General features: G+C 40.2%; 1 protein-coding gene across 1 annotated transcript in view; it reads left to right on the plus strand.

Moving 5' to 3' along the window:
• LOC131897667 (solute carrier family 22 member 19-like) overlaps nt 1-15,196 on the plus strand; it is a 31,781-nt gene extending 16,585 nt beyond the window's left edge. The window contains 2 exon segments of the mRNA XM_059248642.1: nt 13,779-13,982; nt 15,136-15,196. Of these exon segments, the coding sequence (XP_059104625.1) occupies nt 13,779-13,982; nt 15,136-15,196 (265 nt within the window).
• Nucleotides 15,197-22,036: the final 6,840 nt, after the last annotated feature.

A 22,036-nucleotide genomic window follows, 5' to 3' on the forward strand; every position in this document is an offset into this window, starting at 1 on the left:
TCTCAATGTCACTTGCTCATATGATCCCTCCTCTCTCTTTCATCAATTGGAGTCCTGGAGCTTGGCCTGGGGCCTGGCCATGGATCTCTGCATCTGCTTCTATCAGTCACTGGATGAAGTCTCTATGATGACAGTTAGGGTATTCACTAATCTGATTACTGGAGTAGGCGAGTTCAGACACCCTCTTGACTATTGCTAGTAGTCTAAGGTAGGGTCATCCTTTTGGATTCCTGGGAACTTCCCTAGTACCTTGTTTCTCCCTATTCTTATGATTTTTCCATTTATCATGGTATCTCTTTCATTGCTCTCCCACTCTGTCCCTGTTCCAGCTTGAACCTCCCATTCCCTTATGTTCTCATCCCCCATTCCTTGCCCTCCATTACCCCCCTCACCCCCAGTTTGCTCATGCAGATCTCATCTATTTCTCCTTCACTGAGCTATCTATGTGTCCCCATTAGGGTCCTCCTTGTTAGCTAGCTTCTCTGGAGCTATGGGTTGTAGTCTGGTTATCCTTTGCTTTACATCTGGTAGTCACTTATGAGTGAGTACATACCATGTTTCTCCTACTGAGTCTGGGTTACCTCACTCAGGATGGTATTTTCTAGTTTCATCCATTTGCCTACAAATTTCACGACATCATTGTTTCTTACTGCTGTGTAGTACTCCATTGTGTATATGTGCCACATTTTCTTTATCCACTCTTCAATTGAGGGGTATCTAGGTTGTTTCCAGGTTCTGGCTATTACAAATAATGCTGCTATGAACAAAGTTTAGCATGTGTCTGTGTGGTAAGATTGAGCATTCCTTGGCTATATGCCCAAGAGTGGTATAGCTAGGTCTTGAGGTAGATTGATTCCCAGTTTTCTGAGAAACTGCCATACTGGTTTCCAAAGTAGCTGTACAAGTTTGCATTCCACCAAACATAGAGGAGTGTTCCCCTTGCTCCACATCCTCTCCAACATAAGCTGTCTTCAGTGATTTTGATCATAGCCATTCTGACAGGTGGAAGATGGTATCTCAGAGTCATTTTGATTTTCATTTCCCTCATGACTAAGGATTTTGAACAATTTCTTAAATGTCTTTGAGCCACTTGAGATTCTTCTGTTGAGAATTCTCTGTTAAGCTCTGTAGTCCATTTTTTAATTGGATTGTTCAGTATTTTGATGTCTAGTTTCTTGAGTTCTTCATATACTTTGAAGATCAGCCCTATGTCAGATGTAGGTTTGGTGAAGATCTTTTCCCATTCTGTAGGCTATCATTGTATCTTATTGACCATGTCCTTTGCACTACAAAAGCTTCTAATTTTCAGGAGGTCCCATTTATTAATTGTTGCTCTCAGTGTCTGTGCTACTGGTGTTATATTTAGGAAGTGGTCTCCTGTGCCAATGCGTTCAAGACTACTTCTTACTTTCTCTTCTATCAAGTTCAGTGTAACTGGATTTATGTTGAGGTCTTTGATCCACTTGGACTTGAGTTTTGTACATGGTGACAGATATGGATCTATTTGCAATCTTCTACATGTTATACATATACCCAGTTATGCCAGCACCATTTGTTGAAGATGCTTTCTTTTTTCCATGGTACAGTTTTGGCTTCTTTGTCAAAAATCAGGTGTTCATAGGTGTGCGGACTAATGTCAAGGTCTTCAATTCAATTCCGTTGGTCCACAAGTCACTTTTTATGCCAGTACTAAGCTATTTTTATTACTATAGCTCTATAGTATAGCTTGAGGTCAGGAATCATGATGTCTCCAGAGTTTAGTCTATTGTACAGGATTCTTTTAGCTATCCTGGGTTTTTTTGTTTTTCCACACAAAGTTGAGTATTTTTCTTTCCAAGTCTATGAAGAATTGTGTTGAGATTTTAATGGGGATTGCACTGAATCTGTAGATTGCACTTGGTAAGATTGCCATTTTTACTATGTTAATCCTACCTATCCATGAGCATGGGAGATCTTTCCATTTCTGATATCTTCTTCAATTTTTTCTTCAGAAACTTAAAGTTCTTATCATACTACAGAAGACAGTTGTTTGGCTTGAACTGTTTGGGGAGCACCCAGGCAGGGGGATCAGGATCCATCCCTGGTGCATGGGCAGACTTTTGGGAATCCGGTGCCTGTGGTGTGGCACCTGAGCAGCCTTGGTACAGTGGGAAGAGGCTTGGACCTGCCTAGGCTCAGTGTGCCGGGCTCTGCTGACTCCCCATGGGAGATCTTGATTTGGGAGATGTGGGGATGTTGGGTGGCTCGGGAGGGAGGGCTGGTAGATGGGAGGAGGGAGAAGGCGAGATCTGTGGGTGATATGTAGAGTAAGTAGAAAATTTCTTAATAAAGAAAAATGGAAAAAATAAGGTCTTATCATACAGGTCTTTGACTTGCTTAGTTAGAGTTACCCCAAGGTATTTTATATTATTTGTGGCTATTGTAAAGAGTGATGTTTCTCTGATTTCTTTCTCGGCCCCTTTTTCATTTGTATATAGGTGGGCTGATTTTTTTTTGAATGATCTTGTATCCTGCCACATTACTGAAGGAGTTTATCAGTTGTAGAAGTTCCTTGGTAGAATTTTTGGGATCACTTATGTATATTATCATATCGTCTGCAAATAGTGAAATTGTGATACTGTGGGATATCTTTCTCTATGCTGTGAATATGTGTTGCTCTGATTGGTTGATAAATAAAATGCTGATTGGCCAGTAGCCAGACAGGAAGTATAAGTGGGGCAAGCAGATGAGGAGAATTCTGGGAAGAGGAGGAGCTGAGTCAGGTGTTGCCAGCCAGACACAGAGGAAACAAGATGAAAAGCTAGAACTGAGAAGAGGTACAAAGCCACATGAATAAACATAGATAAGAATTATATGTGAATTAAGACCTAGTCAGTAATAAGCCTGAGATAATGGTCGAGCAGTTATAAAATATTAGCTTTTGAGTGATTATTTTATAAGCAGGCCACAGGACTGCAGGAGCCTGCTGGGATCAGAGAAACATTCCAACTATAGTTTGAATTCTTTCTTTCCAATTTCTATCCCCTCAATCTTCTCTTGTTACCTTATTGCTCTAGCTAGAACTTTAAGTACTATATTAAATAAGTATGGACAGAGTGGACAGCCTTGTCTTATTCTTGATTTTAGTGGAATCACTTTGAGTTTCTCTCCATTTAATTTGATGTTGGCTGTTGGATTTCTGTAAATTGCCTTTATTATGTTTAGGTATGGTCCTTGTATTCCTGATATCTCTAGAACCTTTATCATGAAGGGGTGTTGGATTTTGTCACAGGCTTTTTTGGGTTAGGATACTTTCCAGATGATCATGTGGGTTTTTTTCTTTCAGTTTGTTTATATGGTGTATTACATTGACAGATTTTCATGTGTTGAACCATCCTTGCATCTCTGACATGAAGCCTACTTGGTCATGGTGGATAATTTTTTGGATGTTTTCTTGGATTTGGTTAGCCAGTATTTTATTGGGTATTTTTACATCAATGTTCATGAGGGAGATTGGTCTATAATTCTCTTTCTTTGTTGCATCTTTGTGAAATTTGGGTACCAGGGTAACTGTAGTCTCATAAAAAGAGTTTGGTAATGTTCCTTCTGTTTCTATTGTGTGGAACAATTTGAAGAGTATTGGTATTAGCTCTTCTTTGAAACTCTGGTAGATTTCTGTGCTGAAACCATCTGGTCCTGGGCTTTTTTGGGTTAGGATACTTTTAATAACTGTTTCTATTTCCTTAGGGGTTATTGGTCTATTTAAATAGTTTATCTGGTCTTGACTTAACTTTGGTATATAGTACCAATCCAGAAAATTGTCCATTTCTTTCACATTTTCCACATTTGTGGAGTAGAAGTTTTTGAAGTATGAACTGATGATTCTCTGGATTTCCTCATTGTCTGTTGTTATGTCTCCCTTTTCATTTCTGATTTTGTTAATTTGGATTCTCTCTGTCTCTCTCTGTCTCTCTGTCTGTATCTGTCTCTCTCTCTTTCTGACTTTTGGTTAATTTGGATAAGGGCTTGTCTATCTTGTTGATTTTCCCAAGGAATCAACTCTTTTTTTTCATTGTTTCCTTGTATCCCCTTTGCTTCTATTTTATTGATTTCAGCTCTCAATTTGGTTACTTTCTAGTGTCTATTCCCCCTGGGTGAGTTTGCTTCTTTTTGTTCTAGAGCTTTCAGGTGTGCTCTTAAGTTGGTAGTGTGAGATTTCTCCATCTTCTTTATGTGTACATTTTGTACTATGAATTTTCCTCTTAGTACTGCTTTCATAGTGTCCCATAAGTTTGGGTATGTTGTACATTCATTCTCATTGAATTCTAGGAAATCTTTAATTTCTTCCTTTATTTCTTCCTTGACCCTTTGGTGATTCGTTGGGCATTATTCAGTTTCCATGAATTTGTATGCTTTCTGTAATTTTTGTTGTTGTTGCAATCTAACTTTGAGCTATGGTCATCTGATGAGATACAGGAGGTTATTCCAATTTTTTGTATCTGTTGAAATTTGCTTTGTGACTGAGCACATCAATTTTAGAGAAGTTTCCATGGGGTGCTGAGGAGAAGGTATATTCTTTAGTGTTAAGGTGGAATGTTCTGTAGATATCTATTAAGTCTATTTGGGTCATAATGTCTATTAATTCCCTTATTTCTCAGTTAAGTTTCTGTCTGGAAGACCTCTCAGTTGGTGATAGTGGGATGTTGAAGTCTCCCACTACTAGTGTATGGGGTTTGATGTGCTATTTGAGCTTTAGTAATCTCTCTTTTACAAATGTGAATGCCCTTGTATTTGGGGCATAAATGTTCAGAATTGAGACTTCATCTTGTTGGATTTTCCCTGTGACAAATATTTAATGTCCTTCCCAATCTCTTTTGATTGATTTTAATTTGAAATATATTTTATTAGATATTAGGGTAGCTACACCAGCCTGCTTCTTAAGTCCATTTGATTGGAAAGTCTTCTCCCAGCCTTTTACTCTGAGGTAGTGTCTGTCTTTGAAGTTGATGTGTGTTTCTTATATGCAGCAGAAGGATGTATCCTGTTTTCATATCCATTGTGTTAGCCTGTGTCTTTTTATAGTCAAATTGAGACAATTGATATTAAGATATTAATGACCAGTGATTGTTAATTCCTGTTATTTTTTGGTGGTAGTTGTGTGTTTCCCTTCTTTAGTATTTGTTGGTGTGGCATTATCTAATGCCTATTTTTTCATAGGTGTATCTAACTTCCTTAGGTTGGATTTTTTTTTCTTCTAGTGCTTTCTGTAGGGCTGGATTTGTGGATAGGTTTTGTTTAAATCTGGTTTTATCATGGAATATTTTGTTTACTCTGTCTATTGAAATTGGGAGTTTTGCTGGGTATAATAATCTGGGTTGACATCCATAGTTTCTTAGTGTCTGCATAACATTTGTCCAGGACCTCCTGGCTTTCATAGTCTCCACTGAGAAGTCAGGTATTATTCTGATTGGTCTGCCTTTATATGTTACTTGGCCTTTTTCCTTTACAGCTCTTAATATTTTTTCTTTATTCTGTATGTTTAGTGGTTTGATTATTATGTGGCAAGGGAACCTTTTTTTGATCTAGTCTATTTGGTGTTCTGTAAGATGCTTGTATCTTTATGGGCATTTCCTTCTTTAGGTTGGAAAGTTTTCTTCTCTGATTTTGTTGAATATATTTTCTGGGCCTTTGAGTTGGTATTCTTCTCCTGCTTCTATCCCTATTATTCTTAGGTTTGGTCTTCTCATGATGTCCCAAATATCCTGGACACTTTGTATTATGATTTTGTTGGCTCTAGTGTTTTCTTTAACTGACAAATCTATTTCCTCTATCATAACTTCAATGCCAGAGATTCTCTCTTCTATCTCTTGCATTCTGTTGGATATGCATCTGTAGTTCTTGTTTGTTTACTCAGATTTTCCATTTTCAGCATTCCCTCAATTTGTGTCTTCTTTATTGTCTCTATTTCAGTTTTTAAATCTTGAACTGTTTCCTTCACCTGTTTACTTGCTTTTGCTTGGCTTTCTTTCAGGGATTTATTGATTTCTTCCCATTTTTGTTTGTTTTTTTCTTCTATTTCTTTAAGGGAATTTTTCATTTCCTCTTTAAAGACCTCTATCATCTTCTTAAAGTCATTTTTAAAGTCGATTTCTTCTGCTTCTTCTGTGTTGGGATGTTCAGGTCTTGCTGATGTAGAGCCACTAGGTTCTGATGGTGCCATTTGGTCTTTATGTTGTTGACTGTGTTTTTGTGCTGGCATCTACCCATCTCTTTCTCCACTCAGTGCAAGCAGTGTCTGTGTCTGAGGGAGACTCTCTTGGTCTGATTGATACTCTTGGTCCAATGGGAGCACTTGGTCTAATTGGAGCACTTTGTCCAATCATTGCTGTGTCTCAGAGAGCAGCTCTAAGCCCAATTGGTGCTGACAGGCTCTGTCTCAGTGAGCAACTGCAGATTCAGTGGGTGGGTAGGTTAGGGAGAGGTGAGCTTGTGGGTTACAGGGTCTGTTGGGCGATGGTGGTAGTCCAACCTGTCTGCAGGAGACCTGTCTGCTGGCCTGAATCTGGAACTGCAATTGGTGGTGGTGTGGGGGTGCAGGGTTGTGCCCCCGGGCCAAAAGCCTAGAGGTTGGGGTATTCAGCTATGAGGACAAAGATTCACCTCTTAGTCCAATTGGCACTGGCAGGCTATCTCAGGGAGCAGTTTCAGTCTCAGAGGGTCTGGTCATCACATTTTCAAAAGTATTTTTTCATCCCTTTGTTCCCTGTTTTACAAGCCCTTCTTCCTACCAGTAGAACCCCCTTGTCCTCATCATTTCATTTCAATGTGTGCTACCAATCTCTCCCCACTTTTATCATTTTTAGCATTATGAATTTTATTATAGAAAATCATTGCAAATAAAATGAACATCACACACAAAATTTAGTCAGATTCAAAATATATGCATTTCAATGAGCTTCTATCCAGTTAGAATAACAATTCTGGAGCTGTGAAGCTTCACATTCAAATTTACACTTTCACTATTAAACAAAATTTTCTGTACTCATCCACCACCAAAAATGAAAAAACTCTATGGCACAGTCGGAACTGACAAAACAGTATAATACCTTTATATCCTCTTTTATATCTCCTGTCCATTACAAGAATTCCTTCCTTCCTCATTCCCTAATATTCCATCTGTCTTGTTCTCTTTTTTACTTGTTATACTGTACAACCATATATACTTGTGTGTGTGTGTGTGTGTGTATAGACAATAATCTGCAAATGAGGGATAACATTTTTCTTTCAGAGCTGAGTGACATCATACATTCTAAGTCCATCCATTTTCCTACAAATGCTGTAATTTCATTTTTCTGGAGAGCAGAGTAGTGTTCGATTTTTATATATATTTATACAGTACATTTTCATTAACCATTCAACTGTTCCACAACAACTACTTTCATTCCAATTCTTTCCTATCATAAATATGTCAGCAATATACATGAGGGTGCAGATATTTCTGTAACAGAATGTGGAGGTCTAAGGGTTTATGTCCAAAAGTGCAATTGCTAGGTGTAGTGGGTAGCCATTCCAGCTTTGGTCTGGAAGTTCCAACCCTCATTGAGGCTTCGGTAACTATCACACCTACAAGGCGGGCCAAGGGAGGGCCCTGAAGACCCGAGATCGGGACATGCCGAACTCTCTTGTTTCTTGGACCTGGACGCTAGAGGTAGAGCGCTGCGTCTTTTCCAGAACCTGCCACCTATCTATCCCTTCATTTGTAAGTTACCCACTAAAATCTTCCTTTTAACTACGTGGAGAGGCCTTAGTAATTTCACCAATAGCTACATCCTTTGGTAGTTATAGTCTTGACTTTTTGAGAAATCTCCAAACTGATTTTCTCAATGGTTGTATTAATTTGCACCATACCAACAGTGAATTCATGATCCTTTCTCAGCACATTTTCTCAAGTATTTGTTGTCAGATTTCTTGATGACAGTTATTCTGATCAAGGTGAGGTGATATCTCAAAGTAGTTTAAAGTTGTCTTTCCTATACTGCTAGGGATATTGAATATCTTTTAAAATACTATTGGCCATTTGTGTTTCTTTCCTTTTAAAAGCTATCTATTCAGTATAATTGCCCATTTGTTAATCAACAGTTTTACTTATTTAGTGTTTAATTTCTGCAATTTGTAAATTCTGGATATTCCATTGTTTTCTGAAGTGTAGCTGATAAAGCTTTTCTTCAAAGCTGCAGGCTGTCTCTTTACTCTGCTAATCATTTCTTTTGCTGTGCAGAAATTTTATTTTCACTTAGTCTCATCTGTTGGTAACAGGATTCGATTCTGTGCCATTGGTGTTCTATTGGTGTTTGGAAAGTTGGTTTGCCTCAGTATCTTAAATGGTCTCCCTTATGTTTGTTCTAGATATTTCAAATTTTAGGTTTAAAGTCAGAGGTGTTCATTCAATTTTGAAATGATTTTTGCACAAAGTGAAAGAATCAAGTTTTATTCTTCTGCTAATAGTTGGCCAGAATCCATTGGTTGAATAGGCTATCCTTTTTTCAGTGTTTATTTCTTCCTCCCTTGTAAAAAAATCACTTTGTTTCAGCAAAATTTTGACATTTTATTTCCATGTCCTCTATTCTTTTCCACTGGTCTTCTCTGCCTGCTTTTATGTGAGTCCCAGGCAATCTTTTTCACTATAGCTCTATAGTGTAATATGAGATTGAGTACAGCCTCTGTGGATCTGTATGAGTTTTGTATAGTTTTTTTCTAAACATGTGAAATATAACACAAATTTTGATAGGTATTATATTTATTCTGTAAATTAATTTTAGTAGTACAGCCATTTCCACAACATTAATTCTGTTAATTCAGTATTGTGGGATGTCTTCCAATCATCTAACTTCTTCTTTTATTTCCTTCATACATTTAATTTTCATTGTAGAGATCTTTCACCTCTTTGGTTAGATATATTCCTAAATCCTGTTTTGGGGAATTATTTTGAATAGGATATTTTTCCTAGTTTCTTTCACTGAGAGTAGACTGATGGTATAAATGAAGGCTACTGAGTTTTTATGATGATTTCTGTTCTGCAACATCACTGTAAGCATTTAGTAGGTTAAAGAGTTTTCTGGTATAGTTAATAAGATCTTTTGTCAGGGTCTGTCAGAGTCCAGTTCTGACCTGTCAAAGTATTCTTGAGGTGGGAAGAGGGGAATGAGGGAGTATTACATAGAAAGACAGAGACACAGGATAGCTTCGGGAAGGGCTGGGGTCAATACCATGTCACCTTGAGATTTATTCCAAAAGGCTTTTTATACAGTGTCAAGAAGCAAGGTAAAAGACCTCCCGCTTTCAAGATCAAAGTACAATGTACAGCCAAGTGTAGACCCTTCAGAACATCTGGTAAACCACACCTGTGGCCAGATCATTTCATTATCCATCCCTGCTGGGTAAAGCAAGCTCAGATTCTCTGACATTGAGTAAGGTCTTACTAGGAAGCTTCTGTGAGCCTCCACAATCTTTTAAGTAAAGAATCATATCATATGCAAATAAGGACAATTTGATTTCTTCCTTTACTGATGTTATCTGTTTTGTGTGTTTCTCTTGTCCTAATTGCTATAGCTAAAACTTCAAGCACTATATAAAATGAGAACAGTATGTGCATTCTTGTATCATTCTTGATTTTAGAAGTATTGCTCTCAGTTTTTCTCCATGTAATTATTGTATGTAACCCTTATTATTTTGAGATATAGTCCATGTAATCCTAAAGTTTTCAGAACTTTTATGATTTAAGCATAGTGAACTTGTCAAGTGTCTTTCTAGCATCAACTGAAGTAACAATGTCATTTCTGTCCTTCAGTTGATTTATATGGTGTATTATGTTTTTTATTTACATATTTTGAATCAACCTTGCCTTCCTGAGATGAAATCCACTTGGTCACAATATACAGTATTCTTCATGTATTCCTGAATTCAGTTTGCAAGTATTTTGTTAAGTTTTTTTCATATGTTAATCAAAGAAATTGGTCTCTAGTTTTCTTATCTCTTCTTTTTTTGTGGTTTTTTATGTGATTGTGGTATCAGGATATTATCGGATGTATTGAATGGATTTGGTAATATTCCTTTATTTTCCATTTTATGGAACAAATTAAGAAGGGTGGGTCTGATGTCTTCCTTGAAAGTTTAATGGAATTCAGCAGTGAATCCATCTGGTCCTAGGCTTTTCTTAGAGGGAAGACTTTTAATAACAGCTCCAATATCATTGCCTATGATCAAACTGTTTAAGTTTTCATATCTCAGGGGCTTAATTTTGATAGATGATATTTATTTAGAAGTTCCTTCATCTCTTATGGATTGTCCAGTTTTCCATAGTGTAAGTTTTTGCAATCAGTTCTAATGATGTTCTGTATTTCACTGGAGTCAGTTGCAATGACACCCTTCTGAGCTCTGATTTTATTAATTTTGTCTTCTCCCTCTTTGTTTTCATCAGATTACCTAAGTGTTTATCAATCTTATTAACTTTTTGAAAGAACAAACTCTTTGTTTGACTTTGTAAATTGTTCTTTTAATCTCAATTGCATTAATTTATTCCTTACTCTTTATTATGTCTTGCCATCTACTGTGTTTAGAATTGTCTGCTTGTTGTTTTTAAGAGCCATGAGGTACATCATTGGGTTATTTAGTTGATATGTCTCAGACTTTCATATGAAAGTTTGTTGCTGTAAACTTTCCTCTTAGAACTGCTTGGCAGCTTTCCAGATGTTCTGATAGGATGTGTTATCATTTTCACTTGTCTCTAATAACTTTTTAATTTCCTCTCTGACTTCTTGGACAGCCAACTGTTCAGTCAAAAACATGTTGTTTAGTGTCCAAGTATTTTTGTGGTTTCTGTAGTTTCTCTTATGGTTGATTACTGGGGTTTTTTTTTTGAATTGTGGTCTGATAGGAGACAAGGAATTGACTCAGTTTTTTACTTCTTAAATTTGACTTGTGTCCTATGATGTGAACAGCTTTGGAGAAGGTTCCATTTACTGCTGAAAAAATACATATTTCCTACATGTTGGATAGAATATTCTGTGTGTGTGTGTGTATGTGTGTGTGTGTGTGTGTGTGTGTGTGTGTGTGTGTGTGTTAAGTTCATAGTATACATTAGCTCTAAAGTCTCTATTTATACTTTGGAAGACCAAACTAAATGTGAAAATAGAGTATTAAAATCACTCACTATTACTGCTTCAGAACCACTATGATATTTTACGTCTTTTTAATGTTCATTTTATGAAATTAGAGGCTCCAATATTTGGTGCATAAAAGTTTACAATTGTATATTATTTTGTTTACTTGTTTGTCTTATCAATACATAGTGTCCATTTCTATCTCCTCTATGTAGCTTTGATTTGAAGTTTGATAGCTACACCTGCTTGTTTAGATTTGTTCGGCAGTTTGTTTTCCATCATTTGACAGTGAGTGTTTTAGTATTTGCTGGATGAGATGTCTCTTGGCCACAACATGCAATTGGTTCTTGTTTTTTAATTCTCTCAATTAGTCTGTGTCTTTTGAGTGGTGAGTTCAAGCTAATTACACTTAAGTTTATTATAGAAATGGTTGATATTTCCTAACAATTTGTTAGGTGATAGTCTGGTTTTCTGGATTATTGATTGACTGGAACCTGAAGGAATAAGGGTCCCAGATGGAGAGGTGTCAAGAGGGGAGGACAATGGGTGAGAGTATAATGAAGACAGCTGGGAACAGGAGGTCTACATTAGCTGATGACTCATGACAGCAAGTTGAATGAAAAGGTACAACATCCAAAATACTGTTTGCAGGGGGAAATGGGACAGAGTCATCAGAAAGCTAACACATGATGGGATAAAGTTAACAAGAACCTAATCAAGCAATGTTGTGAAAAGAGATCACAAGATATGTCACAGACCAACTACAAAGAAGCCTTGGGACTAATAAGACCCAACAGGACCCTGCCAAGTCTGCCCCTAGATAAGGACACAGAACTAGCATTCCCTTTGTTCTTTCATCAAGGCAGTTAAGAAAGGCTTGGACAAGCCTGGTTCCCAACAGTTAATATTTATTTTCTTCCTCCAATATTGATTTTGAGGGTTTTCTGGGTTGCCATGTTGGACATGGTTGTTTCTTTCCCAAATGTACTTTATTTATCTGTGCTTTAGATTAAGTGCATGTATGCATGTATTCACATGAGGAAAGCTGCTTCTCATATTCCTCCTGGCAAATCATTAACTAAGAACTTTCTGAATTGCTCACCTGGTTGTCAGGAATCACTTTAATTTGTATTTGTCTTGAAATGCCCTCATTTCTCCATTAGTTTTGAAAGATAAATTTACTGGCTGTGGTGTTTTTGGCTCACACTTGCTTATTTTCAAAGCTTGGAATATTTCATTTGATGCTCTTCTGACTTGTATGTTTGCTGGCAACAAGTCTGGGATAATTCAGCACTGGGGCCTTTGTGTGTGAGTGGAGGCCTTTCTCTGGCTACTTTCAGGATTCCTTCTTTACTTGTATTTTGACATTCTGACTGTAATATATCATGGAGCATTTTTTCTCTTAGTTTGTCTGTTTGGAGTTCTATACACGTCTTGAATTTGGATGTCTGCCTTCTGTACATTGGGGAGTTTTCTGCTATAATTCTCTTAATGGTCTGTCTATTCCATTTCATTTTTCTTTTTCTTCTTCTATACCATGAATTCTTGGGCTTGGCCTGTTGGACATGTCCCAGATCCTATTGGGATATGCTGTTCTAGTGCTTTTTCTAGGAAGGATGTCTACATGGCATTCACCTATGAGGACTGATGAAACATGATGATATTGAATGAGTTGATGAAGTTGTCATGGTTGTGTGCCCGAGGACAAAGGGTGGGGCTAGACACTAAGCACCAAAGTGACCAGCTAGAATCAAATCTTGGCCTTTTAGATTCTATGAACCTGCTGAAGGCAAGATACCAAACTTAAGAAGTGAAATCTGTCTGCTATCAGAGGGATGTGGTTGGCACCACAGGCCAAAGTAAACTATAGGACTACAGAAATATAGACTCTTGGTCCTGGAGTGACCTTTAACACTGGAAACTTCAGAACTCTGCACCAATAATGACCTCAGAGATGACTAAAACCAAAGCTCCAGTTTCTCAAGGGATGCTGGGAACACTGGAGACAAAGCTCTGTACTGAACTCTGAGAGCACTGGGCTGCAGACCAGGTTGCAGGGTCGTCTGTGATCCTGCAATAACGGGAAGCCTGAGTGCCCTGAGCTCTCTGTTCCTGTTGTAGCTAGAGGCCTGATCACCTGGTGATCTATGATCTCTCAGAAACTTAAGGCTAATTACGCAGAGCTCAGACTTCCTGAGAAACTGGAAGCCTGGACACCTGCTCCTCTCTGGTCCTACAGAAACACATGTTCTCTTCTTTAGTGTTTTTTTTCTGCCTCCTTCCTGTTGACATTCCTAGTTTCACACCCTATACCCATATCACATACATACACACACACACACACACACACACACACACACACACACACACACACACACACTTCCATAAAAGCTAAAATGTAAGATTGGCATATAAGAGAAGACATGTGGTATTTATCTTTCTGAACGTGTTATAATTGACTTTATACTCTCACCTTGACAAAAACTACTATCAAATAAAACAGAAATTTCCAAAGCAAAGCAAGTAACCAACATCTTAAGTTAAAATATGCTGCACTATGAATCATAGTTAATGCAATCACAAATACATTGAATTCCAGTGTGCTAGATTTTTTTTCTGAATTATGTTTTATGTTCCAAGGGCAAGAGCATTAGGAGTCATTGGTACTGTTAGTAATGCGGGAGCAGTCGTGGCTCCTGTTTTAATGACCCTCGCGATGTACTCTGCCTCATTACCCTGGATCATCTATGGAGTCACTTCTGTCCTTGCTGGCTTTGTTCCTCTTCTCCTTCCTGAGACCAAGAATAAGCCTCTGCCTGACTCCATTCAAGATGTGGAAAATGAGTGAGTAACACCTCTACCTCCCACTTAAGGAGACTTGTATGTCAATGGTCTATGATATGGAAAGCAAAATAGCATTCAGACCATCTCTCTTCCAATGAATCAGACATTTAGCTTTTTCCCATGTAGTCATTGATCTTAGCATAGGAGTCTATCCTGTATCTCTTCATAAGGTAGATGCAAATGGGCTTGGATTTCTATAGACACAAAGACCAGATCTATTAGGATGTACCTGGAGATTTATTGATAAATAGGCAAATTGATGTCTTCTGCCCACTATGCCTTTATGTAAAACACATAAAGTATATGTGTTAATGTGTTGCATGTGTAAAGTATATATGTATACAGAGGCCAGAGAAGGGCATTAGATGTTCAACTCATACTTTGCCCATTCTGAGGATTCCATCAATGAACCAGGAGCTGGGAGGGAGACCAAATGTACCACAATACTACAATTAGAAGCATTTGTGTCCATGCCCAGCTTTTTACACAAGTTCCTAGGATTTGAACTCAGGACCTGCTTCTTTTGCACAAAATACTCAATGCACTGAGTTTACCCATTAAACCATGAAACATGTTCTTGCCTTTATTTCACAAGTATGCACAAACACAAATGGCATTCCATCCTTAAGAATCAGAATCATCTGTCAGCCCAGTGAGTGCTGTCAAGCTGTTTGAAACTGACAGTTTCTGGAGGCTTAGGGGTCTGCCATGATCACTGAATAACTTAGAGGAAATAGAACCAGACACAGGTGACAGTGAATTTTTGCTGTGAGATTCAGATCATCTTGGTTTCATTAAGTATGAAAAGTTCACAACAGAAAGAATGACAAGGTCAATAATGAGATCAAACAAAAAGAATGTGCAGGATTTTTAAATGTGGGTGTATTTCCTGTGCTATTTTTCCTTCAAACCTCCTTGGAGAATGCTATGACCACCAAGGTAGTAAGTATCAAAGCTGACTGTTAGGGTTACTAGGGAGGAGTTGGTTTTTATTTCCCTAGATTTACTTAAATCCTTTGGTAGGAATCTTAGACTTTACAAAAGGTGATGGGTAAAGGATAAGGTTGTTCTTATGAATTCAGGATATGCCTTTATTCTCTGTGTCCTTTCAGGTTCGTTTACACGTTGATGGTATTTGTTGTGTGTGTTCTAGGTGGAAAGGTTCAAGGCATACAAATGAGGAATGTGCCATCATCAAAGTGACACCGTTTTAAGGAAGTCTGAGAATTGACCTCTGGTCAAATAGCAGGATAAAGAAAAAAGTCACTCAGAATGTGCTGTTCCAGGAACATTGCTAGCTATTAGCAAATGTTTCAATAAATGCTGATGCAAATACAGATTGTATTTTATACCATTTTACTAAATTATTATACATAAAACACCTATAATTATTCACAGGAAGAAATGTGGAGATGACACACACACAAGTGCCTGCCCTCGTCCCACAGATTGGGGCAGCAGATGCCACTACAATGAACAAATGTGTGATGGAGACATGGGAAAGACAGAGTATGTGGTAGAGATGGGAGAGAAAGAGAAGTACAGCAGTTCATGTGCTGTGGATAGAGGTGGAGGTTCAAAGATTGTGAGGAACAGACAGATATGAGGAGCCTTTGCTGCCTCTTGAAGCCATGTTGATGTCCTGGGGCCCTGCTGTTACTGGGACCATAATGACTGAGTGGCCTGTGCTGCCACCTGAGGCCATGGGGATGTCTGGGCCAGGGCTGTCAACAAAGACCATGTCTGGGTCCATGGCCCTGTCACAGCTGGGGTCTGTGTGGATGTCCATGGCCCATGTTGCCACTGAGAACCACTCAGATATCTGTGGTCTGGACTGTTGCTTGATGCCATTCAGATGTCTGGGAGCCCTACTGTCACCGGGGGCCAATTGACCTGTGCTACCTCCTGTGGTCATGGTGATGTCCTGGTCCAGGCTACTGCTGAGGGACATGTCTGGTTCCAAGAACTTACTGTAGCCTGAGTCTGTGTTGATGTCCATGGCCTGAGTTACCACCAAAGGTCACACAGTACTCCATGGTCTGTGCTGCCACCTGAAGCCATAGTTACATCCAGAACCAGCAGCTACCGAGGGCCATGTTTGGGTCTGTAGCTCTACAGTTGCTGGAGTCTATGTTGATAACTGAGGCCTGGGTTGCAACCAAGGGTCATTTGGATGACTGTGGTCTGGGCTGCCATGAGGATATCTGGGCCTGGGGTGCAACTGAGGGCCATGGGTCCATAGTTCTACTTCAGCTGGAGTCCGTGTTGACGTCCATGGAATGTGTTACCACCAAAGGCTGAATGGACATGCACTAGTCCATGGTCTCTGCTGCCACCTGAAGCCATGCTTATCAGACTCCACCCTTCACTGGATACGGGAGATCTGGTTCAACCGCTCACCAGCTGCAGTACTCAGGAAAGCTGGCCTCACGCCTTGCCTGGGCTGTTTGGAAGAGCTGATCCTGATGGCATGAACTTGGGAGAGCTAGCCCCAGCCCTTGTAGGCCCTGTGGTGACTGGAGCTTGGAAGAGATGCCACCAATGACAGGTGGGAGAACTGATCCTTAGAGTGGGGGAGCTGCCCCCACCCCTTGCCAGATGCAGCACTCAGGAGATCAGACCCCACTCCTCACCTGGGCAGCACTGTAGAACTGGACTTGGTGGCATAGGTACCAGTGAGCCAGCTCTGAGGGTGTGAACTTCAGAGAGCTGGTCTCAGCCCTCGCCTGGGCAGTGTGGGAAAGCTGACCTTGAAGACATGAGGGCCAGTGAGCTGGCCACTTCATTTGCTAGCTGTAGCATGCCAGAGAGCAAGCCCCTGAAGCATGAATATATTTTGTCTTATCAATAAAAACCATGAGTCAAAAATCAGGGTAATAACCTGAAAGATCAGAGAAGCAAAGGAGCAGCCACCAGAAACTTCTCACCTCCTCAGATCCTCTGACCAAATGGGGCCGAGATCCTGTCTTCACCCACCTTATGTTCCTGTCTCCACCTCCCAATGTGCTGGGATTAAAGGACTGAGCCTCATGTGCTGGGATTAAAGGCATGTATGACCACTACCTGGTTCTATGGTTAACTAGTGGCTAGCTCAAACCTCTGATCTCCAGGCAAGCTTTGTCATAACACAAACAAAATACCATACAACAAGCCCCACACCTTACCTGGGCAGCACAGTACAGCTGGCCATGGTGGCATGGGCATGGGAGAACCAGCCTGATGGTGTAAGAGTGGAAGATATTGCCCTTCCTCTTGCTGGCTGTGGCATTCAGGTGAGCTGGTCCTGCCCCTCACTGGGCAATGCTGGAGATCTGGCTCTGATTATGTAGGTGAGAGAGAGAGAGCACTAATAGCATGGGAGAGCTGGGCCCACCTCTTGACAGCAACCACAGGCATGAGTGATCACACTCCTCACCTGGGCAAAGTGGGAGAACTGGCCCTGGTGCATGGGTGCAGGAGTACAGATGGACTGACCAACTCAGTGACCACCCAGGCCCAGATTCAGGGCATTAAGCTGGCCCAATCCAGTATTTCCCCCATCTAAGAACTGCTGGAGCACGCGAAGGGACCAGCCCAGGATCTCCATGACACAGGGCAACAACAGGATATCTGAGAGGAATCCTCATAAGAATACAATATTGATAGTGTAGTAGAAGCCAGAGGCCTCAAACCAGTCCAATGACTCATTGCAATGAACATTTGCAAGTAAAACAACTTGGGCAAATGGTGTATTATGTGACACACTGAGACACACTGCAGCCTCCAGAGAGGTTTTTCTTTGTTTGTCTGTCTGTCTGTTTTTTGGGAGATGCAAGAGTGGAAGGCAGATACGGAGGGATGGGGAGTTGAGTGGGATTGGGGTGCAAGATGTGAAATTCATAAAGAATCAATAAAAAATTGAAAAGAAAGAATTGTGAAGAAAGTAACAATATATAAACAAAATTCTGACAGAGTATTTTTATAGCCAGAGATAATTGCCAAGTTTCTGGATAGTATAGGGCTGGCCATCTTCCCTTAGCTCTGATGTACTACCTCAGACAGATTTGTCATGACTGACACTTTCATTGGTTTCTAGTCCTGGCCATTTGGCTGCAGTATTTAAGGGCCTGTGTGAAGTAGTGCACAACAACAGAAGGATTTCTGGAGGAAACCTGCTTATTTCCAGTGGCCAGTAAGGTATGTGAGGAAAGGAGCATGAGGAGGGATAGCAGGATAATAAAGAAGAAGAAAAGAAGAGAAAGAGGAAAATGACAAGAATATAAAAGTGGAATGAAGCCAAGAACCAAACACTTCTTTCAAAGGTGTGGCCCAGTAAGCTTCTGCCTCCAAATACACCCCTGTGGTAGTTTGAAAAAAAATGGCCCCAAAAGGAGTGGCACTGTCAGGAGGTGTGGCTTTGTTGGAGTACATGATATATTGTTGGAAGAAGTGGGTCACTGTAGAGGCATATTTTGAGGTCTTCAATATGCTCTAGCTCCTCCCAGTGTCACAGACCACTTCCTGATGCCTGAAACATGTAGGACTCTCAGCTCCTTCTCCAGCACCAAGTCCCACCATGATGATAATGTACTAAATCTCTGAATTTTAAGTGAGTCACCCAATTAAATGTTTTCCTTTATAAGAATTGTCATGGTCATGGTGTCTATTCACAGCAATAAAAACCCTAATTATGACGGAAGTTGATACCAAGGACTGGGGTATTGCTCTGATAGGCCTGACCATTCTTTTTTTTTCCATTTTTCTTTATTAAGAAATTTTCTACTCACTCCACATACTATCCACAGATCCCCCCTCCTCCCTCCTCCCACCCTCCAGCCCTCTTTCTCAAGCCATCTGCAACCCCACATCCCCCAAATCGAGCTCTCCCATGGGGAGTCATCAGAGCCCAGCACATTGAGCCTAGCAGGTCCAAGCCCCTTCCCACTGCACCAAGACTGTGCAAGGTGTCACACCACAGGCACCGGATTCCAGAAGCCTGCCCGTAGACCAGGGACAGATCCCTGTCTTGGTGCCCCCCTCCAAACAGTTTGAGCCAAACAACCGGCCTGGCCATTCTTTAGTTTGGAGGAATTTAGACTCTGGTACTTTGGGTTAGGAAAGCAGTGAAACGCTTTAAGGACTGCACAATGGCCCATACTACTAGGAGTGTGGAAGACAGTACTACTGAGAATGATTTAAACTGTCAGGGGTCTGGCTCAAAATGTTTCAGAGGATAGAAATTTGACTATGTTCCCTAGAAATCATTCTTATAATAGTTTGGTGAAGAATGTGGCTGCTTTTTGCCCTTAGTCTGAAGAGTCTGCCTGAAGCTAAAGTGAAGATTTTTTTTATTAATTCTGTTGGCAGAAGAAATCTCAAAACAGCCTAGCATAGACTTTGTTGTGGGATTATTAGTGGTAACTCTAACAAAGACATATAATGAAAAGTAGCAAGCTGAGCAAATGAAAAAATAAAATTTACATGTTAAGAAAAGAGGCTCAGGAACTGGAATAGAGCTAAATCCTGTGTTCAAGGAGATAAATGGATTAAGAAGTAAAATAAAGGAAATGGTGACCTCAGGCCAAGATCCCACCCAGCAGATTTCCAACTTATGAAAAGGAATTAAAGAAAAGCTTAGAGCCAGGTGAGGTTGTGCATGTCTTTAATACCAGCACTGGGAAGGCAGAGGCCAGTAGGTCTCCGAGTTTGAGGCCAGCCTGGTCTAGAGATCCAGGTTCAGGACTGCCACTCTTAGGCAGTGAAGGACAGAATGCTAGTAAAGATGTAATTGAACAAGAGGGGCATGTTCCAGCCACAGTAAGAAGCAGAACTTGGCAGCTTTGGCCACATGGTTTAGGCTTTAGAGTTAAGGATAAAAGAAACAGGTTATAGAATTTGCCCCTCAGATTAAGGAAAACTGGTGAGGCCAGGCATGTGTAAGGGGTGTCTCTGATTGGAGGACTAGAGAGGCCATTACATGAAGCTGTAGAGTTGAATCCTGGGTTGCCTTGGAGAACTCAAGATGTTAGAGATGCCAGAGTTGTGGGATACCTGCTGAGGAGAGCTGCTAATGGGAACTGGAGCCAGTCCAAGAGAAAGAAGTATGTTGCAGTCCACAAGATGAAAGGAGTTGGAGAACTGAAGAACATTTTGAAATCAGACATAGAGATACAGAACATAGAGGTTGCCCAACTGGTTTTCTGTCTTGCTTTGTTCAAGTATTTCCTCACTATACTGTCTTCCCTCCATTTTGGAATGGTAATGTATATCCTTTTCCATTATAAGTTAAAAGTATGTGATCATTTTTTTTTATTTTGATTTTACATGGGATTACAGTTAAGAAATTGTAGCAATCTCAGAATAGACTTTGAACTTTATACTTCTGAATCAGTTTGAGACTGTTATAGACTGTGGGAACTGTGGTAGTTTGAATGGAATTGGCCACCATCATCTCGTAGGCTGTGGCACTTTTAGGAGGTATGACTTTGTTGGAGTGGGGATGGCCCTAGGGAGGAAGTGTGCCACAGTGGGGTGGGATTTGAGGTTTCCTATGTTCAGGATACTGCCAGTGTCACAGTCAACTTCTGGTTGTCTGCAAGATGTAGGACTATCAGCTATGCCTCCAGGACCAGGATTGCCTGCATGCCGCCATGCTTCCTGCCATGATGCTAATAGACTGATCCTCTGAAACTGAAATTGAGACACCACAATTAAATGTTTTCCTTGTTAGAGTTGCCATGGTTATGTTGCCTTGCTGTGGATATCGTTCTGTATAAATAAAACACTGATTGGCCAGTGGCCAGGGAGGAAGTAGGCGGGACAAGGAGAGGAGAATTCTGGGAAGTGGAAGGCAGAGTGAAGGAGTCACTGCCAGCCGCCACCATGACAAACAGCATGTGAAGATGCTGGTAAGCCACGAGCCACATGGCAAGGTATAGATTTATAGAAATGGATTAATTTAAGCTATAAGAACTGTTAGCAAGAAGTCTGCCACGGCCATACAGTTTGTAAGCAATATAAGTCTCTGTGTTTACTTGGTTGGGTCTGAGCGGCTGTGGGACTGGCGGGTGACAAAGATTTGTCCTGACTGTGGGCAAGGCATGAAAACTCGAGCTACAAATGGCGCCCAACGAGTTGGCAAGAGTTTCCACTTAAAACCTGAGAAAAGATTCTAAAATGAAGCTAAAAACAGCTTCCTAATTGTCTCTCTCAAATGAGCGGCAGCTGCCGGTTTGAGCTACTGGTGAGTTCCTAGCGTGCGTGCTCGACCTGCTGAATGGTGGGAACGAGGCCTCTGCAAGTGGCACATTAAGCTGCATGGTGGATTTAGCCTTTGCTAGTACAAAACAAAAAAAGAGGTTTCTGGGCTACATGCTGCTTGGATAAAAGCATAGACCCACGATAGCTCCCAGAGCTGGTAGAAAACATACTACTGCCATGTTAGGAAGCTAAGGTGGGCGGAGCCAGCTTACAAATGCTGCAGTTTAAAGCAATAGATTCACAATAAGACAGATTCAGATGTAATAGTTTACAATGTGTATAAAAGATACATAGGCTTGAAAGAGACAAAAAAGGTGATATATACAGTTATATAAAAAAATACATAGTTTTAAAAAAGTCTTTAAAGAGACAGTAAAATTAATATAAAAAATAAGCCACATAAAGATGAGTATTACACAGAGAATCTGGATTGTGTTGTCTTTGGGATTTTTAACTGCAGAAAAACATTTGATCGTAAAAGATGTTGAGTTAAACCAATATGTATATTTTAAAGATACCTTGACTTCAAAATTTGGATATAAGGATATATTGCTTTGGAAAAGAGTCTCTGCTTTTGTTTCCACAGAAAGCCAGAGGCTATGGATTTGTTCTAGATTAAGATACATCAGGTTTAACCAGCCAAGACTCCCTGAAAGGTCTCCAATGACACCAAGGCCCAGATGATCCAACATCCAGAACCATTTCAAGACAACTGGCTCAGACAATACACCCTCATGGACTACTCCATAATCCTAAAATTTTCTCTGTGTCCCCATAAGATACAGCACCCCCCTTCAGCAGGAAGTAGTCAGAGA

The sequence above is a fragment of the Peromyscus eremicus genome, chromosome 1 (assembly GCF_949786415.1).
Source record: "Peromyscus eremicus chromosome 1, PerEre_H2_v1, whole genome shotgun sequence".
Lineage (NCBI taxonomy): Eukaryota > Metazoa > Chordata > Mammalia > Rodentia > Cricetidae > Peromyscus > Peromyscus eremicus.